The sequence below is a fragment of the Scardinius erythrophthalmus genome (genome assembly GCF_964197995.2).
Source record: "Scardinius erythrophthalmus genome assembly, chromosome: 23".
In the NCBI taxonomy this organism is placed as follows: domain Eukaryota; kingdom Metazoa; phylum Chordata; class Actinopteri; order Cypriniformes; family Leuciscidae; genus Scardinius; species Scardinius erythrophthalmus.
Genome location: NC_138243.1, coordinates 30,382,267 through 30,407,084, shown reverse-complemented (window position 1 = coordinate 30,407,084; position 24,818 = coordinate 30,382,267). Strand labels below are relative to the sequence as shown.

The 24,818-nt window shown below is 36.0% G+C and overlaps 1 protein-coding gene across 6 annotated transcripts in view; it reads right to left on the bottom strand.

Moving 5' to 3' along the window:
- The window catches only part of nup155 (nucleoporin 155), a 47,576-nt gene continuing 22,758 nt past the window's right edge, over nt 1–24,818 (bottom strand). For 4 of the 6 annotated variants that reach the window (XM_081353678.1, XM_081353681.1, XM_081353679.1 and 1 more), the window contains 14 exons: nt 23,116–23,249; nt 22,274–22,465; nt 20,864–21,002; nt 14,751–14,886; nt 13,610–13,763; nt 12,808–12,912; nt 12,561–12,715; nt 11,721–11,850; nt 8,591–8,704; nt 7,671–7,791; nt 6,659–6,769; nt 5,440–5,576; nt 830–936; nt 1–754 (listed from right to left, as the gene is read on the bottom strand). In XM_081353678.1, coding sequence (XP_081209804.1) covers nt 616–754; nt 830–936; nt 5,440–5,576; nt 6,659–6,769; nt 7,671–7,791; nt 8,591–8,704; nt 11,721–11,850; nt 12,561–12,715; nt 12,808–12,912; nt 13,610–13,763; nt 14,751–14,886; nt 20,864–21,002; nt 22,274–22,465; nt 23,116–23,249 — 1,874 coding nt within the window. In that variant the 3' untranslated portion in view covers nt 1–615. The remainder of the gene's footprint in view (nt 755–829; nt 937–5,439; nt 5,577–6,658; nt 6,770–7,670; nt 7,792–8,590; nt 8,705–11,720; nt 11,851–12,560; nt 12,716–12,807; nt 12,913–13,609; nt 13,764–14,750; nt 14,887–20,863; nt 21,003–22,273; nt 22,466–23,115; nt 23,250–24,818) is intronic. The other 2 variants (XM_081353680.1, XM_081353683.1) reach the window with 1 other exon arrangement.

The following is a 24,818-nucleotide window of genomic DNA, read 5'->3' as shown; positions in this document are numbered from 1 at the left end:
TGTGATTTAAAACAAAACTTTTATTATTTCAAATCATTTGCAATAGATATTACACAAAACTAAATGGTGGTTGAAACCAATTCAGACTTTCATAAAAATGAGTAATTTTCATAAAACAGTCACAAAACGCCCGAGAGCATGACGTTTCCATTCAGAGAAGACACTTAAAAGAAAACAGCATTGATGGGAAATTTGCCACAGATATGGTGAATATTATAATGGCTTGCTTCATCCTCAGCGTTTATCCAGTTTGCACACGTAAGAAAAAGTGTTTCCGCACTCTCAGAAAGTGTTTAGCAGTAGAAAACATCTCGAATAAGTGCCTCACGGGACAGTTTATCAACAAATACTGTACAGATACCAATGATTAACGATAAACACAGGAGAATTTTAGCAAGATTTACCCTCATATCTGGAATTCTCAGCACAAAAACTTCTGCAAAGCAGAGAACACACATCTGAAGTGTTTATTTTGGCCGTCCGTTGGGCATTTCCACGGCTGGATGAGTGAGCATTAGTCAGTGTCTGGCACAAAGGCAGCAGTGAATCTAAAGCCTGAAGAGCTGGTGTGACGAGACGTCCAGCCCACTGTAAACACCGTGACCTTCCCCGTCCTCAGTGGAGCTTCTCCAGCTTGGCCTGAAGGGATTTGAAGTTGCGTATGATGTCCTGCAGGGCCGCGTTTGGACTCAAGGACTGCAGCTCCACCAGATAACCACAGATGTTATCCAGACAGGCGTTAGTGAACCTCCGTCTGAGAGAGGGAGGGAGTGAGTGAAGGACGGTATGATGTGAATAGTAGAGAAGAACTGGAGGAGATGAGGTTTACCTGTCATAGGTGGGCACACGGCTGGGATCATCCACATATCCCGACAGGAGCACATGGATGCACTGCACCAGATGAAGAGGTTTCTTCAGGCGCTGCCAACACGGGTCCTGCAGACACACACAAATCATTGTCAATCACATAAATAAATAAATATTAATAATAAAAAATAATAAAAAAAATTATATATATATAAATAATAATAAAAAAAATAATAATATATATATATATATTTTTTGACTATTTGAGTGCAAGATCCAAAAAATCTGAAATATTATATTAAAACAAAATGCATGAATAAATACACTTTGTAACTATAATATACTATATTTAAATAAATATATAACTACCATTAAGCAATCCTTAGAAGTATTATGGATTAATTACTAAATATAAAAAATAAATATTTTTGAAAGAAAATAAATAAATAACTATTGTTAAGCAATCTTATGGATTATGAACCCCCCCCCCAAAAAAAACCCTAATAATAAATAAATAAATATTTTAAAGTAAATAAATATACATTAAGCAATTTTTAGAAAAGGATTATGGAGTAATAAACAAATAAAAAAAATCCTAATAAATCAATAAATTAATAAATAAGACAGTAAATAAATATATAACTATTAAGCAATCGTTAAAAGTATTATCGATTAATTACTAAATAATAAAAAACAAATATTTTTTAAATAAATAAATAAACAACTTCCGTTAAGCAATCCTTAATAGGATTATGGATTTATAAATAATATTACAAAATACTGAAATTAGGGCTGTGCAATTAATTGAATTTCGATTTTTTTTTTTTTTTCGATCCCAACGATCACCAAAATAGTACAATCGAGTAAAAACGATTATTTTGCGATAATTTTGTCTTGTGTTCTGAATGACGCGCGCACGCGCACATCCGCCCCTCCCGAAGCCGTAAACTCTCTCAGCTTGAACGTTTAAACTGGTAAGACTTAAAAAGAAGTGGAAATGATAACCTTTAGTTACGATGCAATGCTGGCCCGATTGTGTAAGTGACAATTCCATCATGTCCCGACTCCTAAACGCGAAAGTGTAGTTTCGACGCTTGCTTTGTCCAGCGCATTTTGAGAGACCGAGACAGAGAGAGAGAGAGAGAGAGAGAGAGAGAGAGAGAGAGAGAGAGACCGAGAGAGAGAGAGAGAGAGAGAGAGAGAGACCGAGAGAGAGAGAGAGAGAGAGAGAGAGAGAGAGAGACCGAGAGAGAGAGAGAGAGAGAGAGAGAGAGAGAGAGACCGAGAGAGAGAGAGAGAGAGATGGAAATGGGCACTGACAGTCAATCTGAAAAAGACCAGTGTTCTGGTATTTCAGAGGAGAGCCAGATCTCTGGGAAATAGACAGAGTTACAACTTCACTCTGGGCAACACCAGACTAGAACAAAAGGGTTCATATAATTACTTAGGGGTTGAAATTAGTGCATCAGGGAGTTTCAACCTGGCCATAAACACACTATGTAATAAAGCTCGGAGAGCTTTGTATGCAATCAAATGCAAATTTGGAAAAACAAATATCCCCGCAAGAATTTGGCTAAAAATCTACAATTCTCTGATTACACCAATAATGCTCTACGGAAGCGAAGTTTGGGGCCCGATTTCGAATCCAGAATTTAAAAACTGGGATAAAACTCCCACTGAAAAACTGCAACTGGAATTCTGTAAAATGATTCTAAAAGTTCGCCCAAACACCCCAAATAATGCATGCAGAGCAGAACTCGGTATATTCCCTCTGAAAATCCAAATCCAAAAAAGGTCAATTAAATTTTGGCAGCATTTAAATCAAGCTGATAAAAATTCCATTGCATACAAAGCTCTCCTGAGCAACCAGCGGGGTTCAGACGTCCACCCCCTGGACCAGCTGGCTCAGAGATACACGGAGATAAACACAGTCAGTAGTGGACAGACAGGTAGAGAGAGAGACAGGTACACTGAGCATCAGAGTCACCACAGACACAATCCTCAGTCTTCAATCAAAAGATTTGAAACTAAATTAAAAGACGAGTATACAGAACAATGGCAAAATGAAAATAAAATACAACACAAACTCCTCTGTTATCAATCCCTGAACAGAGATATCCAATTGGCCGAATATCTCAAAACAAAAAATCCAAAAGAAATACGAATTTTAACAAAATACAGAGTCAGTGACCACGAGCTAGAAATTGAAAGAGGTAGACATTTAAAAGTGTGGAGACCAAGAGAGGAACGAGTCTGTACTCACTGCCACCAGGATATCGAAACAGAATTACATTTCTTATGTACATGTCCCAAATATGAAGACTTAAGAAACAAATATTTCCAAAAATTTGAAAAATATATACCAGGCTTCACTACCTACACTGAGGACAAAAAGCTTCCTTTTTTATTAGGGGAAGATAAAAGCACGGCATGGCTAGCAGCTAAATATGTCTTCTCCTGCCACAATACAAGGCTAAATAAATAGAAAATTGTATAAGAGGTATTTATACAAGTTATGTATTATATATATATATATATATATCTTTTTTTTTATTATTATTTTGTTTGTCTGTATTCTCTTTTTTTTTTTTTATATGTGTACATGTGTGTATGTGTGTGCGTATGTATATATATATATGTATATGTATATATGTATATATGTGTGTATACATGTATATGTATATGTGTATGTGTGTGTATATATATATATGTATATATATATATATATTATTGTTTCAATGCACATAATGTGTTTAGTATCTGCATCTATATCATAATTATCCTGTTTACTTGTATTACTATATCAGATGTATTAACTCTTTGTTGTTGTTTATATATGTTTGTTCTTATGCTTTGGCAACACAGATGCATTTTTTTTGTCATGCCAATAAAGCAACATGAAATTGAAAAAATTGAAATTGAAATTGAAATTGAAATTGAAATTGAAATTGAAAATTGAGAGAGAGAGAGAGAGAGAGAGACAGAGAGAGAGAGAGAGACCGAGAGAGAGAGAGGCCGAGAGAGAGAGAGAGAGAGACCGAGAGAGAGAGAGAGACCGAGAGAGAGAGAGAGAGAGAGAGAGACCGAGAGAGAGAGAGACCGAGAGAGAGAGAGAGAGAGAGAGAGAGAGACCGAGAGAGAGAGAGAGAGAGAGAGAGAGAGAGAGAGAGAGAGAGAGAGAGAGAGAGAGAGAGAGAGAGAGAGAGAGACAGAGAGAGAGAGAGAGAGAGAGAGAGAGAGAGAGAGAGAGAGAGAGAGACCGAGAGAGAGAGAGAGAGAGAGAGAGAGAGAGAGAGAGAGAGAGAGAGAGAGAGAGAGAGAGAGAGAGAGAGACGCAGCACCGCTGAACACTTGCGCGGTTTGTGAAATTGCGTCTTGGAGAAAGTTTTAAAATGATTGATTTGATTTTATAATCTGTGTGGATTCATTTAGGATACTCATACAATCTACAGGCTAAAGTGAGTCAATGTTTGCGGGGGAATTTCCCGCATCATAAGTGGTAGACCTGCGGGAATTATTAAAATACTCATTGAAGTATTATCTGTTATATTATTTATTTTAATAGTTCAAAAAGTACAATCAATGTTCAAATTTCGATTTTTTTTTTTAAGAATTCTTGAAAGGTGTATTTGGTAACACTTTACAATAAGGTTCATTAATTAGCATTAGTTAACTACCTTAGTTAACATTAACTAATAATGAACAATACTTCTACAGCAATTTATTAATCTTAGTTAATATTAATTTCACCATTTACTAATATGTTATTAAAATGAAAGGTTGTATTTGTTAACATTAGTTAATACACTGTGAACTAACATGAACAATGAACAGCTGTATTTTTATTAACTAACATTAAAAAAGATTAATAAATACTGTAACAAATGTATTTCTCATTGTTAGTTAATACATTAACTAATGTTAACTAATTAACCTTATTGTAAAGTGTTACCGTGTCTTTTTAATAAATGCAACACATTACATAATCGTGATTTCAATACTGACCAAAATAATTGTGATTATGATTTTTTCCATAATCGAGCAGCCCTAACTGAAATAATAAATACATATTTTTTAAAAGTAAATAAATATACATTAAGCAATTATGGAGTAATAAACAAATAAAAAAAATCCTAAAATAAATAAATGAATAAATAAGAAAAAAGTAAATAAATATATAACTACCATTAAGCAATCGTTAAAAGTATTATGGATTAATTACTAAATAATAAAAAACAAAAATACAACTTCCATTAAGCAATCCTTAATAGGATAATGGATTTATAAATAATACTGAAATAATAAATAAATAAATACATATTTTTTAAAAGTAAATAAATATACGTTAAGCAATTATGGAGTAATAAACAAATAAAAAATCCTAAAATAAATAAATGAATAAATAAGAAAAAAGTAAATAAATATATAACTACCATTAATCCTTAAAAGTATTATGGATGAATGAATAAATAATAATAAAAAATATTTTTAAACTAAACAAATAAAAAACTAAAATGAAAACACTACCGGGTTTCTACTGATACAAAGCTAATCATGCTAATCGGTGAAGTGTCCCTTTAATAGGATTATGGGAAAACTAAATGAGCTTGAGGTGCTCAGTGGCTCTCGTACCCGTGTCTTGAAGAGCTGGTCGTAGACCTCCAGCAGTCGAGGGAGCTGGACGCCGATCTCCTGCATGGTGAAGGTGACGAAGCCCACGTCCCAGTTCAGCCGGCACACCTCCTGCTCCAGGAACTTCACCAGGAAATCTGAGGAGCGCATCACAGCGTTAGAGAGATCACTCGAGCTTCACACACACACACACACACACAGGTGATTAGGGCTGGGGATCGTTCAACAGTTCTCCACACCCATACCATGACCTCAGTACCGCTTCCTGAACCATACTTTTATCCATACCAACTTTATGAACAGAAAATGTTATAGCAGAGGCGGTGACATCACTGTGAAGAGGGAAAAACAAGAGAGCTAAACTGCTAATGCAGCCGACCTTCAGGATAAGCACACTTTACACGATCCCTAGTGTAATCTGAGCCAATTCCGTTTGTCCCGTTTTCATTTTTCAGGATTCAATATTTGCTTTTTCTGGGTGGTTAAATTAAATTTTATTACTCAAAAACATGTGTAATTAATTGAAATCATGAAACTTGTCCAATTTAACAGCAATTTATTAACAGTTTTTAACAAAAATTCCATTCTTAATGTTTTTTTTTTCCTTCCAAATTCTATTTTATTTTTACCAAGTTCTGTGCTTTCCTTTTTATTTAATCTATATTCCATTTTAATGCTTTAATCAAAAACGTATCTAATTAATTGAATTTATAAAAATAATGTAATTTATTAATTTGTATACAATAATAGGGCCCTATGAAATATTTATTTTATTTTTTTATATTATTTTGCGTTGTGTATTTTAATTTTTCTGGTAATCAAATGAAGGCATAAACATTAATGTATCATTTATTCAAATGAAAATGAATTTTTTGGCAAACAACTGATACACAACAATTTTACTGTTAAAATTATATCATGGAAGAAAATTTGTTTTAATAATAAGTGTATTATTATTATTATTATTATTAGAAATAGAGGTAGTAGTACTATTACATTAAAATATCCATTATAATGTACAAGAGTAATATATTTCTATCAGTTTTTTTAAGTTAAACCAAACTTTTATTTTGACGGGTTAAAAAATATATTTTAATAATATAATATTATTCATTTAATATAATTAAATTAATAATAATTATTAATTTAATATTTTAAAAAGTCTTGACCTCGATACCCAGGCCTAAGTCGACCTCAGAACCGATGGGGGAAACGGTACCTAATGGAAAGTATCGTGGCGTTCCAGCGTACGACTTTCCCAGTGACACGAGCTTCAGGCTCAGCGCTCTCATCCGGTCCGCTGGGCTCATGGCCACACTGTCACTCAGCTCTGAAACACACAAGCAGCCGTCACACACACACACACACACACACACACACATCCCTGTAGGACTGAAGATAGTCCAAGATATTTCAAATGAACCAAGACATTTGCTTTACTGTTTTCTTTCCCCAAGGACCATTTGGAGTTCCTAAAGGCACAGAGGGGCTGATAGGGATCAAGACCTGTAGGACGAGATGTGTGTACTTCGGGGGTTTATGTATTGTCACACCTTTACGATGGGGGAAGTTGTAGCCTAATTATCTGATTGGTCAGTTTGAACGTCTCACATTTGGGTTTTAGTCACATGGTCAGGGAAAGGATAAAAGAAGATCGTAACTATTGCTCTTTTATTCTCTGGGTCCCTTTCTTGGGGCGCTCTCTCTTTACTTCCTCTTTTCTTTGTCTCTCTCTCTCTGGTAACATTTTTACATATATGCTGGGTACAATTAATGGTATAAATCATCATCATCATCTCACACATATATTTTGTAACTATTTTAAGTGTAACCAAAACCATATTCTGTCATTAAACATTTTCAATTACAAATAATGCGCTAACTAGTTTTGATCTGGTAATGACGTTGAAGTGCTACCTACTGCAATACAGTATCATCACTCCTCCCACATATTAAGCTCTTGTAACTGCGCTTATTTCCGTCGCTGGTGTAAGTGGCAGTGGGTGGTATTGGACAAGAAATGTTCAGTTTTCACGTTTCTTTAGTCATTCGGCAGTCTTGCAGCCTGAACCCCTGCAGGAAATCCACCCTTACATCCCTGACACAGGAACACGACCAAACTGGAGAGGTTTTACCAAAGCCACTAGATGACCAGCATGCCAACCTTTAGCCTAAAAAAGGGTCAGAGATAGATGGATATCTCCCTAATATAAGACCATCTGTGGCTTTACCCTTCTCAATGATCTCCTGCCACAGCGAGTGCACCAGGATCGGATCCGAATGTCCCGCACAGTGAATTATAGCCAGCTTACACTCCGACAACCGGAAATGATCCGCAAACTCGCCGTACAGCTTCAGAGAGGGAAACAACAGAGGAAATGTTAGTGATGCAACGGATCACAAAATACACGGTTCGGATCATTTACGCTTTTTGAGCCACAGATCGATTTGCTTTTCATTTATTACTTAAAGCTCACCTGAAGTTCTTCAATACCACATCAAAAACTACTAGCCTCACTGATAACATTATTCTGTTCAAACATTATTAAAAACAAGTGAACAGTCAGTGATAAAATAAGAACAAACACACAAATTACAAGCAGAGATGAATACTAAATAAGTAGTATTCAGGTGCAGAAATGAATAATTAAGCCTAAATGTAAAATAACACTATTTGTTCACTGTAGAAATTAAATATAGTTTCATCTTTGTTAAAGCTGTATTTAGTTGTTTTATTAACATTACTGACACAGACAACAGCAGGAATATTAGGCTGACGTCACTTTAAGAGTGAATAAACATCCGGTTTCTTTCTCCACTGTTCACTCATGACAGAACCGAGAGAACACTCGCTGAGATTGTTCGGTTCGGATTGTTCGAGTGCGGTTGTGCGCACAGATAAAGCACAAGCACCTCTTCTTCTGCATTTAAAATTGTTTGAATGTGTAAATTGGCAAAACAAAACACGTCCAAATGATACTCTTTCACTCTATGATGGTTCAATTTAGCAGTTAATCCACGAATCACGTGTGTGCCGAACCGTGGGAGCCGATCCGTACGGATCAACTGCGATCCGTTGCACGCCTAGGAAATGTTCATACAACACAACAGAAGCTCACGTTGGCTGAACCGAACCGTCTTCTTCGCTTACCTTGGTAATGTCCATGAGCTCAGAGTCGAGCTGTGTCATGGCTCCCTGCACTGAGGGATGCTGGGAATACTGTCTGCGCAGGGACTCCTGGATCTGCACCTGAATCCGCACCACCTGAGGAACAAAGCAGCATTACGGCTCTCTGCAGGATTCATGACGGAGCATTTAACACCGTTTTCAGGCCTTTAAAAGACCAAGAACAGATTTTAAGGAATAAAGTAGATGAGTAAAAGTTTGATGATACACTTTGATGTTGACTTGACAAAGCCAGGTCTGACGGTTTAAAATAACATATAAGTTATTTAAGATTATGGTCATATAAGATTGCCGAGTATTTCCTCCTTAAAACTGCAGTGAACCAAAGACAGTCTCAAAAACACGCTTTGAAATCGCTGGTGTTTCTGACGTCACAAACTACCTTGTAACCAATCAGATCAACGTGTGATCGTCAACCAGTGGATCTCTGAGCTGAGTGAGTGAGTGGAGGCGGGGCTCATTTGCATATTCATAGAACCACGGTCCACGCATACTAAATGAGGCAAGTTACATTCAAGATATTTTAAGACATGACGATTTTTCAAGGAAAAAATTTTTAAATATGTCATTTTTGTGATTAAAGATGAGTTTTAAGGGATAAAATGATTGACTACAGGGCGACTTTAATTCCTATGGAAGCAGTAGAGGTGTACTTATAGTTCGTCACCCATGCCTTTTCCATTTTGGCTTTATTTTTTGTTAAATAAATAATGACAGTACAATATGTCATGTGATGTTGTTTGTCTGAGTTTGCATTTACCTAATTTTAAGACCTGCTAACGACCAGATGATTTTTTTATTATGTCCTGATAAATAAAACCACAGTGTCCATTCTTTTTCACATGACTGTGTATATATATATATATATATATATATATATATATATATCATTGTAAATAGTATGTGCTAGGATTGGACAAAGTTATGCACATAGAAGGATGACATTTATGACAAATGAGTCATCCATCATTCCTCCTCAACTTTAAACAAAGAAAGCTGGACACACCCTTAGTGCTACGCAAAGTGTGTTTGTGCTTTTTAAATAGTGACGTGACAGATCTAGAACATGTCTGGCTCCATAGCTCAGTGGTTAGAGCACTGGTCTTGTAAACCAGGGGTCGCGAGTTCAATCCTCGCTGGGGCCTGGGAATCAATTTTGCTTAAGTATCAAAAACAAATGTATACAACTTTTAACAGGAGGAACACTAATAAGTCATCACATGTGTCTGACTCGTGTGCGCTGAAGAACTTCAGACTGTGTGCTGAGCTCCTAAAAAAACTTAAAGCAATCTATTATGTCTATGTAATATCAGATTTATATACAAAATTTGAAAATTTAAGAAATTAAACAATACAAATTACAATGTTAATATAACTTTATGTATTATTATTATCATTATTATTATTATATTTCTGCTAAATTAATAAAAGTAAATGTAAATATCCATTTTGAATTTTACAGTAGTTACATTAGCAATATTTCTTACTTTGTTTAACATTTTATTTAATAATATATAGAAATTATATAGCAATATTGATATATAATTATTAGGGCTGTCAAGCAATGAATTTAAAAAATAAATATAATTAATTTCATGATGTGGCGATTAATCTAATTAATCTAAAAGAATTACTCCCTAAAGATCATTTAAAGTCAAAGCTTCCAAAAAGAAATATTTTATTTGATTCAGCATAGAATTGATTACACACACATATTTGGACTATGTGCTTGAGAAAATTACTGAATTTTCATTTTTGGATGAGCTATGCCTTTAATGGGTTTTTTAATAATATGTAAATTAGATATTTTTGTTGTTGTTTTTCCCCCCAATGAAATTATACTCTAAATAAGAAATTAAAACTGCCAGTAGCTGGCGGTAAATGTCTAAACCCTCTGGTGCCTTCTGTCATTTTTGACCAAAAATGTAGTTTATTATTATTTTTTAACAAATTTTTTATCTTGCTGTGTGGACTGTGGACAAATTCTGTCATTTTTGACTGACACACGCGAGCAGCACCAGAGGGTTAATGATTAAGTCATTGAGTCATTCGATTCGATTGGTTCAAACAGCTGATTCATTCAGGCGTGAAGTAAATGGCTCTCTTTATGAATGGTCCATCAAATCATTGGTTCACCCGATTCGTTGAAAACGCAGATTCAGAAATGAGTTTCAGAAATGCTTTGTCTTTATATTTTTGTTGGCAAAATTGAGCAAAACAGACAATATTGTGTCTAAAATAACACTATATTAACATTTTATTTGTTAAACAGTTATATAAAATCAATATCACATTTGCATTCGTATGATATTACGCTCATTACTCGTGTGATTTTGCTTAACTATATCATATGATGCAAATATGAGACAGAAACTCGTACGGGGTATTTTTGCCTCAATATCTTGAATTTTAGGGTCATTCTTACTGTATTCTATAGGCTTCATCACAGTGAGTTGTTGCTCTGCTTCATGTTTGTCACCAATCAACTGTATGAAATGTCAGATGATCTACGTAGATCTGTGGCAAGTGCTTTAAATGCGTTTTAACGTGTTATTTTTTACCGGGATTAATTAATCTAATTAATGTGTTAAATCGACAGCACTATTAATTAATCATATTGATACTGTGCAGCCCTTCAAACACCCTGGAGCTTTAAAAAAAAATCTCATTTTAATTTTAACCATAAACGTCGCAATTAAAGGAATAGTTCACTTTAAAATGAAAATTCTGTCATCATATACTCACCCTCATGTTGTTTCAAACCTGTATGAATTTCTTTCTTCTGCTGAACAGAAATGAAGATATTTTGAAGAATGTCAGTAACCAGACAGTTTCTGGTACCATTGACTTCCATAGTATATTTTTTTCCTACTATGGAAGTCAATGGTACCAGAAACTGTCTGGTTACTGACATTCTTCAAAATATCTTCATTTCTGTTCAGCAGAAGAAAGAAATTCATACAGGTTTGAAACAACATGAGAGTCAGTATATGACAGAATTTTCATTTTAAAGTGAACTATTCCTTTAAGATTCCACAATTGGCTCATTGAGAGAACTCATTCAGGTCATCAGCAGCTGCTTCTGTGTCCTTACCTCCATCTTCTCCTCCAGCTCATGCAGGAACTCTCCGTCGGCTCCCAGTGAAGACGCGCAGGACGAGCTCTTGGCCGAGAGAATGGCCCTCGAGATGTACTCCAAACGCTGCTTCAGGGAGATCTCAGTGCTGCACGCACACAAAACCAACATTAACCACTTAAGCTCATTTGACATCACCAAATTGAACCTTTATGGGTTCATATAAATGTAAAAAAACAAGAATACCAAAAAAAGAAACATTAAGTTATGCTTGAAAAGGCAAAATTATCGTTAAGCATTTTTAACTTCAAAAGTAACAAAAGAATTGTTCATGGAATTGTTAAGAAACCAAAGTGGAATTAAGGTTCACAGATAATTGAATTTCAATAATTTAAATAAAAAAACTTATTTAAATCGATAAAAATCTAACTATTTCACTAAATAAATGTAAATAATCAACTAAAATAAAATGAAAAACTGGAATGAATCAAATAAACTACAAAAAATAAAAGAAAACAATATTCAAGTAAAAACAAATAAAAATAACAAAAATAAAATACATACATAGATAAACATAGAAAAACCTAAAATAACTAAAGTAAATAAAACTAAAAACTAATTAAAAAAGTCGATAAACAAAGAAATTGTATAAATATAAAAAATGCATGATAAAAAAAAAAAAACTAAAAATAAAATTGCAAATAAGCTAAATAATAAATATGTGCACTAAAAACTAAAAGAAAAATACCATAATGAATAAATTAAATAATACTGTGAGTGATTCCTTTCCCACAAATGTTTAATAAATGTAAATGAAGAGTGATTTGAACCAATAAGACGTCAGTGGGCGGGGCTAACCTGTGCATGTCTGCCAGTCGCGCCAGCACGTGCGCCGCTTTGCCAAAGCTTCGGTTCTTCTCGTAGTATCGCCACAGAAGGTCCATGTTACGCACTTTACTCTGGTCCTGTTTGATCATGTGCATCAGATGATCCTCGAGGTAAGGCGAATTCACCTGGACCGGAACAGAAGCAGAACGGGTCCTTAACACTCAGAGCAAAGACATCTTAATCTATGTGGCAAAACTCAGCATCATTTTTGTCGTACCTCCAGAAGTTTGTCGGTGAGATCGGCCTGAATGAGCCAGTTATAGAGAGCGATGTGGAAGAGCTCGTCTTGAGATCTCTGAGCGAGACCCAGCATCTGCTCAAACTGCGTGAGGAATCAGTGCCGTTACTGTTCATTCATCTAACCATTACAAATCCTGTTCTTTCACTGAATGAGGCTGGAAATAAAATTAAACTAATACTAGGGGGAAAACGTAAACGAAAATTAGAAATGTTGCCTTGGCAAACAAAGTGAAATAAAATAAGTCGAAAATAAAAGTCAATTGATTTTTTAGATTTTTTTTTTTTTTTTTTACATTTCATTTAAATAAAAAATAAATAGATATACATTACAAAATAAAATCACTAATGCAACTTAAATAAAATAAGTAAAAAACTAAAATAAATAAACTGAATTTAAAAAAAAATAAATGAAAGCAAAAACTAAAATTTTAAATTAAATGAAAACAAAAATATATAAACCGAAAATGTATTTAATTTCAGTTTAAGTTAACTATAATAATATTGGTACTAAACTGCTGAAACAAAAATTTGAAATATAAAATAAAAATAATGCAATAAAATATTCTAGTTTCTAAAAATGAAATAAATCAAGGCTAAATAGAAACAAAACAAAAACATTTGCACATGGCAAAATTACTAAAACTTCAACCAAAATGAAAATTGAAAATATAAAAATAAAAGCCAATTCAAAATATTAACAAGCACTTCCATTGTTAAAATTAAAATAACTGCATCAAACAGTTTTAAACTGAAGTTCTAGCAGGTGGCATGTAACTCACATGGGCGGCAGCGTCCTCATTGCTCAGCATGTTGGGGTCAGAGGTCATGACGGGCGGCCCGGGTTGTTTAGGCACGCTGGGAGACTGAGGGGCCGCTTTACTCTGGTTCACCAACTCCTGCATGGTGTCCGTGATGCACTTATAACAGGACAGTCTGGACAAAAATGTAATAAATGGTTTTTATTATTTATTTATGAGCGGATTCAAACCTGCAACTCCCACCTGAGCACCTTAGGATCTTATATGATGAGTAGGGCTGTCAAATTAAAATTCTTATTCTGAATATTTGTTGAATTAAAAAAAACAAAAACCTGCATATGCGAATGCAAAAACCATGTATTTGAGTTTTTGGTGTAACTGACGCGGTTTGTGTTTGTTAGCTTATCCAGTGTACAGCGCAGCGGCTGCGCTGCTAATTAAAAAAAATGGCGGGAAAAGGCTTCTTGCTGATGAAAACCCTCTCAGATCGTGGGGAAAATCGTGCAACGTCACACTTGACCAAACCTGCACATCGGTCAGAGCTGAGCGTGTGTGTTCATCAGCTGAAACACTGTCAACAGAGGGCACTCAGCACTCGCTCAGATCAAGATGAGCGTCTGGTGTTTTTGATGAACTATATGTAGATGTAGTGAGTAGAAGTGAGTGTTTCTGAATGCCAGTTTGCTATTTAGTGTTCATGTAGTTCATTACGCTTCATTACGAGTATTTTCTCAGGTTACTGATGCACTTACAGTTTATGCACTATTGTAACCTAATTTTCCTTGCATGCACATTAGGGAAATTATATTTTATTTAAGAACAATTGTTTCAAAAGTTAATGCACTTTAAAAAGTGAATGTCATTTCATTTCAATAAAAGATGTGATGCTTGATTTGGTTTATATTTGCTTATTGCGCTCGCTTGCGCCCTCTTGTGGGCATAGGAGACAATACAGCACTTTTTCCCTTTAACATAATAGTGCCTTTAAAATTTGAATATTATTTGTATTTTGGTAATATTTAAGAAATAAATTCGAATTTAGCTTTTCAGCCATTTTGACAGCCCTAATGATGAGTATATGTATGTGTGTGTGTGTGTGTGTGTGTGTGTGTGTGTGTGTGTGTGTGTGTGTGTGTGTGTGTGTGTGTGTGTGTGTACCGACCTCTCCTGGAAGGCCTGCTGGCCGGTGGAGTCCTCCTCTGGTTCTCCGTTCCTGTAGAAGTGCGGCCCCAGTTTCTGAGGGTCTTTTTTATCAGCGGCCGTGAGACACAGCTCCACCACTCCCTCATAGAAACGCACTGAACAGGAGCAGAAGGGTAGCAGATATAGTTTGCAATATAAAGATCGTTCAGTTCCTCTGCATTGAAAGGGATAGTTCACCCAAAAATGAAAATTACCCCATGATTTACTCACCCTCAAGTCATCCTAGGTGTATATGACATTCTTCTTTCAGACGAATACAATAGGAGTTATATTAAAAAATGTCCTGGCTCTTCCAAGCTTTATAATGGGAGTGAATGGGTATATTTTTTTGAAAATCCATAAGGCATCTATCCATGATAAAAGTGCCTCTATCCATGATAAAAGTGCCTCTATCCATGATAAAAGTGCCTCTATCCATGATAAAAGTGCATCTATCCATGATTAAAGTGCATCTATCCATGATTAAAGTGCATCTATCCATGATTTAAGTGCTCCACAGGCTCTGGCAGGTTAATAAAGGCCTTCTGAAGTGAAGCGATGTGTTTGTGTAAAAACTTTATGGACTAAAATTACTAGCTTCTGGCAGACGGCCTATGCAGAGGATTGAGCAAAACAAAACACCAGTCACAAATTAGAAATCTAAAACGATCATTTTTAAAGAGAAATGTGGGAGGAGCTTGAGTTTGTTGAACAGCCCTGTGTGTTTGAAACGCAAGAGGCTTCAAAGCTTGCGCTACTCCTACATCTACGTCACACATGCGTCACGGGTTACTCTTGTGGCGTTAGTCGACTTGCGTAGGCTGTCTTTCGGAAGCTCATTATTTAAGTTTTTAATGGATATTTTTCTTACAATAACACATTGCTTCACTTCAGAAGGCCTTTATTAACCCGCCAGAGCTTGTGGAGCACTTTTATGATGGATAGATGCACTTTTATCATGGATAGATGCACTTTTATGATGGATAGATGCACTTTTATGATGGATAGATGCACTTTTATGATGGATAGATGCACTTTTATGATGGATAGATGCACTTTTATCATGGATAGATGCACTTTTATCATGGATATATGCACTTTTATGATGTATAGACACACTTTTATGATGCAGGGGTTAAAGTGAAAAAAATTCCTGAGCCTGAACTTTTTTGGGGGGGGGGGGGGGGGATGAATACTTATTTTCAAGTATTACAGCTGTATCTTAATGGCATCTTTTTATGAATGAAAGCCAGTATCACTAATATTATAGCTACTGATATCTCATGAAAATGATTTCCCCAAAAATTTTAAACGTTAGTCTTCAAAAAAATAAAAACTTTTAATTTAAGTGAACTTAAGACAATCGTCATTAAACCCATAATACATCATATGTCATATTTATCTGTACCATTCAGAAATTGAATAAGGTTATAAAACAGTCCGCACTGCATAAATTATAAATTAAATATAAATTAATCCTTATCAAAGCTACAAGCGTTCTTTAGTAAAGAGCAGTGAGTAATTTTCTCTGCTCCCTCTGTTCTTTAGGTCAACTTTACTGACAGACAGAATTAATGGCTCCTGTCACTTTAAGATCTGCCGCTGTTGACAGGATCTCACATCTCATTCTCTCTACCATTTAAGATTTTATTTAACTCATTTAAGACTGTTCTTGTGATGATACTCGACAAAGAGGACATTCTGGCATAAATGTGTGTGTTATTGTTCGTTCAAGCGCGAAAGAGAACTCGATACTGGCGCGCATCTTTCTGTGCGTCGTACGTGTCAGGACATTCACTGAAAGCGCGTTCTCTTTTGTCTTGTCGCGCAGGAATGGTTCTAAAGCATTTGCGTGAATAAGAGCGTGATCATAACCCCTAGCTAAATGATGTCAGAAAGAAAGAACGGATGGATGCTGCGTTACTTGCGTTAAATATTTTAAAACGTTAAAGCTGGACAAAAATGAATCGCATGCGTTGACGTTGACAGCACTTTTCATACATTGCTGACAGAAAATACTGCGGTTTGAAGTAAGCTACACAGAATGTTCTACATTTAATATTTATCTAACACAGTCTGAAGTAACCCATTATCCTGACCTGAGCTAATTTCCTGAATCAACCAACTAACATCTCCTTTCTTTCTTTTCATCCATAATGACATTAGCCTGTTGTTGTTTCTCGCGTTTCATCACTAACTGTGTCGCAATCTATTTTTTTATAGTCTATGGTCGCAACGGCTATACCTGCGCATTAGAACTTTCAGTGAACTAATTTTACAGGCTCGGTCCTGCTCCTCTGTGGCAATGACGGCGTGCGGTTAAAAATCACAACAAACGAATTTGAAAGTGGGGGGACATACCCCCCCGTCCGCATAGGAAATTATACCCGTGGGTAAGACATCATCCCCGGGCTTTATGAACTTGCGCTCCATGCTTTCACCGACGACGCTAACGTATGGATCTCAATCACACTGTGTTGCCAGGACCCGCCCTGCTCTGCTTCTGATAGGCTTGTAACGTTAGTTAGAGCAGCGATCCTCTCATATGATTGGTAGGTGAAATCAATTGACTCGAAAATATTGAACCGCATGCAAGTTCCCAATTTTTTTTCCCCTCACGGCCGCACGCCGGAGATCCGGCATGGTGCCGGAATACTTTAAGCCCTGATGATGTATAGATGCACTTTTATCATGGATAGATGCACTTTTATGATGGATACAGGGGTTAAAGTGAAAAAAAATCCTGAGCCTGAAATTTTTTTGGGAGGCGCGGGTGGGGGGGGGGGGCGGGGGGCGGTGCGGTGCCTTGGGCTTCATTGGCACCATTTATTTTCAAGCATGTTAATGGCATATTTTTATGAATAAAGACCAGTATCACTGATATAGCTACTTATGTCTCTTTGTCCAAAATTTGAAACATTTATTAGGCTTAAAAAAATATAACAACTTTTAATTTAAGTAAACTTAAAACAATCATCACTTAAACCCATAATAAATGTAATATTTACCTGTACCTTACCTGTCTAACCAATGTGAATTATATAGAAATTGAATATGTTTATAAAACAGTCCGCACTGCATAAATTATAAATGAAAAATAGATTAATCCTTAAGCGTTTGGCAGTTAGTAATTTTCTCTGTTCCCATTGTTCTTTGGTTAACTTTACTAACAGAGAGAATTGCTGTCACTTACCAGCCGCTGCTGACAGGATCTCACCATAGACTGTAAAAAAATAGGATCTCACGCATTCTCTACTCTTTACGAACTATTTAAGATTGTATTTAACTAATTTTACTGTTCTTGTGAAGATACTCGACAAAACTGACATTTTGACATAGCCTAAATGTGTGTGTTATGGTTCATACAAGCGCGAAAGGGAACTCGATGGCGCGCTGTCGACTGCGAATGCGATACTGGCGCGCGTCTTTCTGTGTGTGTGTGTGTGTGTGCATAGGCGCCGATACCGTGGGTGCTCCGGGGCTCGAGCACCCACGGAAAATACTGAGCACCCACGGAAAATACCGAGCACCCACGTGTGCCAGACTGCCATTAAACATTGCAGTTGGTGCTATGTGAAGTGTTTCTCGGATGAAAACGCCTATTTAGTGACCCCGCTCTGTACGCAGAGACGCGTTGCTCCCATAGTCAGTATAACCTCCTGAAGAATTAACCGCAATGGTGAGTCAACAAAAATTTTGCTCAAACGGGTGCGGGTCGGACACAGGTCTAAACACGGGTTTAAAACAATCACGTACAAACGTAAACATATATGCACATTTTTAGGAACACATCTGCCTGTATTTCAAGTAAATAAAATAATTTAAAATCCACATCAGTTTATTTGTGCCCACGCCCTCTCAGGAGTCTCTATACCTACTTTCACTTTTAAAAAGTCATCATAACCGCACGCGCGATCTGCTTGCAGTCATCGAGATGGATGCTGTCTGAGGAGTTGAAGAAAAGAATAGCTAGTGGAGATGGTAAAGTTGTCGACAAAACTGAAGAAAACAATGTTGGGAAAGGCTTTGCTGCATGCATTTTCGTGTTGGATAGCCACAAATGTGGAACTTCATCGCTGAGGAAGCACGCAGATAACTGTTTCTGTAGTAACAAACCAAGCAGTTCTATCGAACAGTATTTGTCAGATTTAACACTGTTACATTTTGTAATTTTCACACGAAGCTGATCGCGGTTACGTGTCAGTTAAACTTTCCATCTCCAATCCTGTCTGTATTTGTGAGAAGTGGCGCTGTCCTTGAAAGATTACCGTACTTTACGGCTGTATTATCAAGTAGGCTAAATAGGTGTGTGTGTGTTCGTGTCGGCCGCTGTCCATTTCCTAAGGTTCTGAAATGCAAACATTTTTTGACTACTTTTTTTTTTTTTTTTTTAAAGGGCTTGCACCCATGAGCACCCACGGAGGAAAACATAAATCGGCGCCTATGTGTGTGTGTGTGTGTGTGTGTGTGTGTGTGTGTGTTTCAGGAGGACATTCATTCACTGACAGCGCGTTCTCTTTTGTCTTCTCGCGCATTGATAGTTTAAAACATTTGCGTGAAGGAGAGCATGATCATATAACCCAAAGGATGACAGAAAGAACAGACGCTGCGATAAATATTTTAATACGTTAAAGCTGGACAAATTAATCGCATGCGTTTACTTTGACAGCACTAACGTTAGGCTACTTGTTGTACATTGCTGACAGAAAATGCTGCGGTTTAAAGTGGACTCGTTTTCATGGTAGGCCTACACAGAATGTGTTTTTTTTTTTTTGTAAGCTACACAGAATATTTAATTAAATATTCAAATGAAATATTTAGCCAAGTCTGAAGTTACCAAGGAGCAGCATATGTTAACGTTAGCTCAGTTATCAACAGGTGTAGACAGAAAAGATGATTATCTTGACCTGAGCTAATTTACTGAACCAACTCACACCTCTCCTTTCTTTCTTTTCATCCATGATGACATTAAAGTCACGTACCGTTACCTGTTGTTTCTGGCGCTTCATCGCTGTCTGTGCTGCAACCGTCAATGACGGCGTGCGGTTAAACATCATAACAAACGAATTTGAGTGGGGGTGGGGAGGACAACGGGATTTTGGAAAGTGTCCCCATAGGAAATTACGCCCGTGCAGGACATCATCCAAAGCTTCATGAACTAGCGCTCCTTTCCCCCACAACGTTAACGTGACGTATAAATCTCAATCACACTGTGTTGCCAGGCCCCGCCCTGCTCTGCTTCTGATAGGCTTGTAACGTTAGTAGAGCTGCGTTTCTTTCATATGATTGGTAGGTGAAATCAATTGAGTCGAAAATATTAAACCGCATGCAAGATTCAAATTTATTTATTTTTCTTCCTCACGGCCGCACGCCGGAGATCCGGCACGGTGCCGGAATACTTTGAGCCCTGTGGATAGATGCACTTTTATGATGGATAGATATACTTTTATGATGGATAGACGCACTTTTATCATGGATCGATGCACTTTTATCATGGATAGATGCACTTTTATGATGGATAGATGCACTTTTATCATGGATAGATGCACTTTTATGATGGATAGATGCACTTTTATCATGGATAGATGCACTTTTATCATGGATAGATGCACTTTTATCATGGATAGATGCACTTTTATCATGGATAGATGCACTTTTATGATGTATAGACACACTTTTATGATGTATAGATGCACTTTTATCATGGATAGATGCACTTTTATGATGGATAGATGCACGTTTATGATGGATAGATATACTTTTATGATGGATAGACGCACTTTTATCATGGATCGATGCACTTTTATCATGGATAGATGCACTTTTATGATGGATAGATGCACTTTTATGATGGATAGATGCACTTTTATGATGGATAGATGCACTTTGATGGACTTACAAAAAAATATACCCATTCACTCCCATTATAAAGCTTGGAAGAGCCAGGACATTTTTTAATATAACTCCGACTGTATTCGTCTGAAAAAAGAAAGTCATTTACACCTAGGATGGCTTCAGGGTGAGTAAATCATGGGGTAATTTACATTTTTGGGTGAACTATCCCTTTAAAGCAGACGAGGCTCAGCCGCTCACCTTGCCGGTACTGTGAGCACACGAGTGGCAGGTCTGTGTGGTGGCTGATCTGCTGATAGAGACGGAGGGATTCCTTCAGCGTTCGCTCCTTCTCCTGCTTGTTCTGGATCTGTCTGGAGCTCTGGAGAAGCTCGTTGGCCTGCGAGGAGGGACAGAGATTTGATTTCAACCTTATTCTCAAACGGTTACAGTTTATAAAACACAGAGACCTTCAGTTGCATACTGACTGGTTGCTCATATGACAACATGTAGATGGCTAAACAAACAAAAAAGAAACAAAACAAGTTATGCTTGAAAAAGCATAATTATCGTTAAGTATTTTTAACTTCAAAAGTAACAAGAATTGTTCATGGAATTGTTAAGGCGGCATGGCAAGGAACCAAAGTGGAATTAAGATCATATTGAGAATATTTAATTTTATTGAATTCTATTTCACTAAATCAATGTAAATACAAATTAACTCAAATAAAATGGAAAAACTGGAATGAATTAAATAAACTAATAAATAAAAGAAAAAATAATCAAGTTAAAGCAACTAAAAACAATAAATAAAAATAAAATAAATCAATAAAATAATTATATAATAAAATATATACATAGATAAACAAAAAAACTAACTAAACGAAAAATCAATAAAACAAACGTTTTTTTAAATGAATATTAAAAATGCACTAAGAAACTAAAATAAATAAAACGAACTAATAAATAAAACGAACTAATAAATAAGTCAATAAATAACAAATACATAAAAATAAGCTAAATAATAAATGTGCACTAAAAACTAAAGAAAAACACCAAAATGAAAAAATGACCTAAATAAAACTGTGTATGATTCCTTTCCCACAAAAAACAAAAACAAACTCAAATCTAAAATGAAAAACTGCAATAAATAAATAAAATATACGTAATAAAAAAAAATCTAATAAATATAAAAAAAACTAATTCAAACTCTAAATAAATTAATAACCAACTAAAATAAATAAATAAAAAAAGAAAATAGGCTAAATAATAAATCGGTACACTAAAAAACAAAAACAAAAAAAAACACTAAATACAGCAGTGTGTGCGATTCCTTTCCCACAAAAGTTTAAAAATAAAAATAAAATATAAAATAAAAAACTGGAATAAAGTAAATAAAAAAAATCTAATAAATAGAAAAACATAAAAATACAGACAGACAAAAAAAAAAAAAAATTAAACTAAATTAATAACAAACAAAACAAAACAATGAAAAAAAAAAAAAAAAAAAAAAAACTAAATAAAAATAAATATTAAACGCATACATACACAAAAAAATAAAACAAAATAAAACTGTGTGATTCCTTTCCCACAGTTGCCTCAAGTTATTTTTTCATCTTCGTGCTGTGTGTGTGTGTGTTGTGTGTGTGTGTGTGTGTGTGAGAATGGTACCTTGGAGCAGGTGCTGTCGTCACTGCTGTACAGCAGAGGGCAGATGTCCCTCAGGTGAACGCTGACCGTGTCTACACACGCGCTGTCTTTGATGTACACGTTAATGAGCGCGGTGATGAGAGCGCCGCTCAGCTCGCGTCCAGAAACAACCACGTCCTTAAAACTCACGGCCTTAATCTGATCCTGGAACTCCTGGAAGTGGAAGAAAACCAACGATGGAAATGATAGGAACATTTGTGCATCAAGTCTCAATATAAGGCTGCATGATATATATATTTTTTAAAAATCGAAATATTACAAAATGGCTGCGATTTAATGAAATAAACATATGCACTACAAGTTAAATGAACAGTGCCGTGCTTCATTCTGAAACGAGGAGTTCATGTTTTTAGTTGACGGCAACCCGTCAAAAATAAAAGCTCAATAGTTTACAGCATGTAAAGAATGTTTAGACTCTTTAAAATACGTCCAAGAGTTTTACAAGACAGTCTGTTAGTGTAGGAACATTGACGTTACATTTTCAAGCCCCTAAACATGACGCTGAACTGTGATTGGCTGCTTTACATTTATGTTAGTTGGCTTCTGGGCGGTCCTTGGCCAATTAAAGACATTTAATAATAATTATTACATATTATTATTTTATAGCCATACTGAATTGGTCAAAAACACTGTGAATGTGGCCTATGAAAACTTTTCCAAATAGAGCTCTTCAAGTCCTCTTTTCATACCGCAGAAAAACTAAATATAAGTTTTCTTTACATTATCGCGCAGCCCTATTTCAATATGAATTTGACACTCAGGCTGTTTTATATTCAGGAAAGCACGAGAGCGATGGGTCGTACCTTGGGCATCTCAGAGATGATGAGGCTGAACTGATGATCGCACAGAAGCTTCCAGAGCGCCAGCGTCTGACAGGAGCGATGGATCAACTGCTGCATGGCCTGAAGAGACGCTTTCTCGTACGCTTGAGCCTCTGCTGAGGAGCAAACATGTCAACTCACCTTCATTTATACAGCGCTTTTAACAATATAGACTGTTTCAAATCAGCTTTACATTAGCCGCATTTCCATTACCCTTCAAATTGCGCAAATTGAAATTGCGAATTGAAAATACTTCCATTTATTGCAAGAAAGTTTTTACGCTCGCATGAGGTGGTTTTTCAGGCCATTCAAAAAATAAATATGCAACGGAAACGTAGATGACGCGGTGTGTTTGGACAGAAGACGAGACAGAGTGCTTATTAAATTCATAAAAAACAAAAGAATTACAGGAATAATGGATTCTAAACCTCAAAGAAATGCCACAATCAAGACCTCGAAGCAGAAATGAGGGAGAAACACCCAGAAACACCTCATATGTGCCGCTCACAAGTATAATAAGGGTCTTTCCTCACCATTAATGCTTGGAAAACACACATACGTCTTCTTCCATTAATAATAATGGCCAGTGCGGTGGCTGGGATATAGTGCATAAACTTACCAACATCCGTTGCCATGATTTTTGGAATGACTGATCGCGAGAGGAAAAAAAAGTTTTAGTCGCATAACATCGGTTAATGGACACGCCGTCATTTCACAATAGTTTTTTGTCGACATTTAGAAAAAAATCTGTAATGGAAATGCGCCAAGTGATAATAGGAGATTACAGTAACAGAGATTGTTTTGGCTTTACAGCAGCTCTAGAATAAAGTTATTGTCCAGATAAAGTTAGTTTTTATTGATTCACTTCCGTTGCAAAGATCATTAGTTATTAACTTAGGGGCCGCTAACACGACACCGCTCTAACAGAAAACCCTTAACACACTCCTGCCGCTCACTCGCACGACAACAGTGTCTGGTGCTAGTGCTCCACGTAGACTTCAAAAACGCTGTGAAAACGCTGACGGTGTGTGCATGCGCATTACGTGTTTAGTCCATATCTATGCACGATTGATGTGTGTGCAGGCGTGTAGTGTTTCTTTACAAATTGACCTCAACAAATTACTTGACTGGCCTTAAAAATTCATAATACAGAATTTTCTGTCGCTTCCGTGTATCCGTGTGAACTGGAATCATTTTGACAACGTTTTATCTGTACAGAGGTGAAGGGAAAACATGAAGATGGTGAATATATCAACATGCAGAGACACACAAACTAGGGGTGTGCACGAATATTCGATCTGTAATTATTATTGGAAAAATAAAATACTATTTGAATTTTACTACGTTGCTTTGCTGGCCGTATATGCAATGAATCTATAAACCCAAGCGCTAAAACTCAGTTATAATTAAATGCACTAGGTGGCGCTGTGGAGCGTGTTTAACAAGTTTATTGTATTTGATTACGTAATGTCGTCGTCTGCCTCGTAAAGTTTGGAATTACTTAGATGAAAATGATCTTACAAAATGGAATTATTTTTAATCAAATTAATTAATGAAACTGAGTTATCATATTATCACCACCACAATAGGCCGCTACAGATTTGCACAAAACTTTTGCGATTTTTTTATAAATGTCGATAAAAAACTTGCGAAATGACGGCGTTTCCATTAACCGATGTTATGTG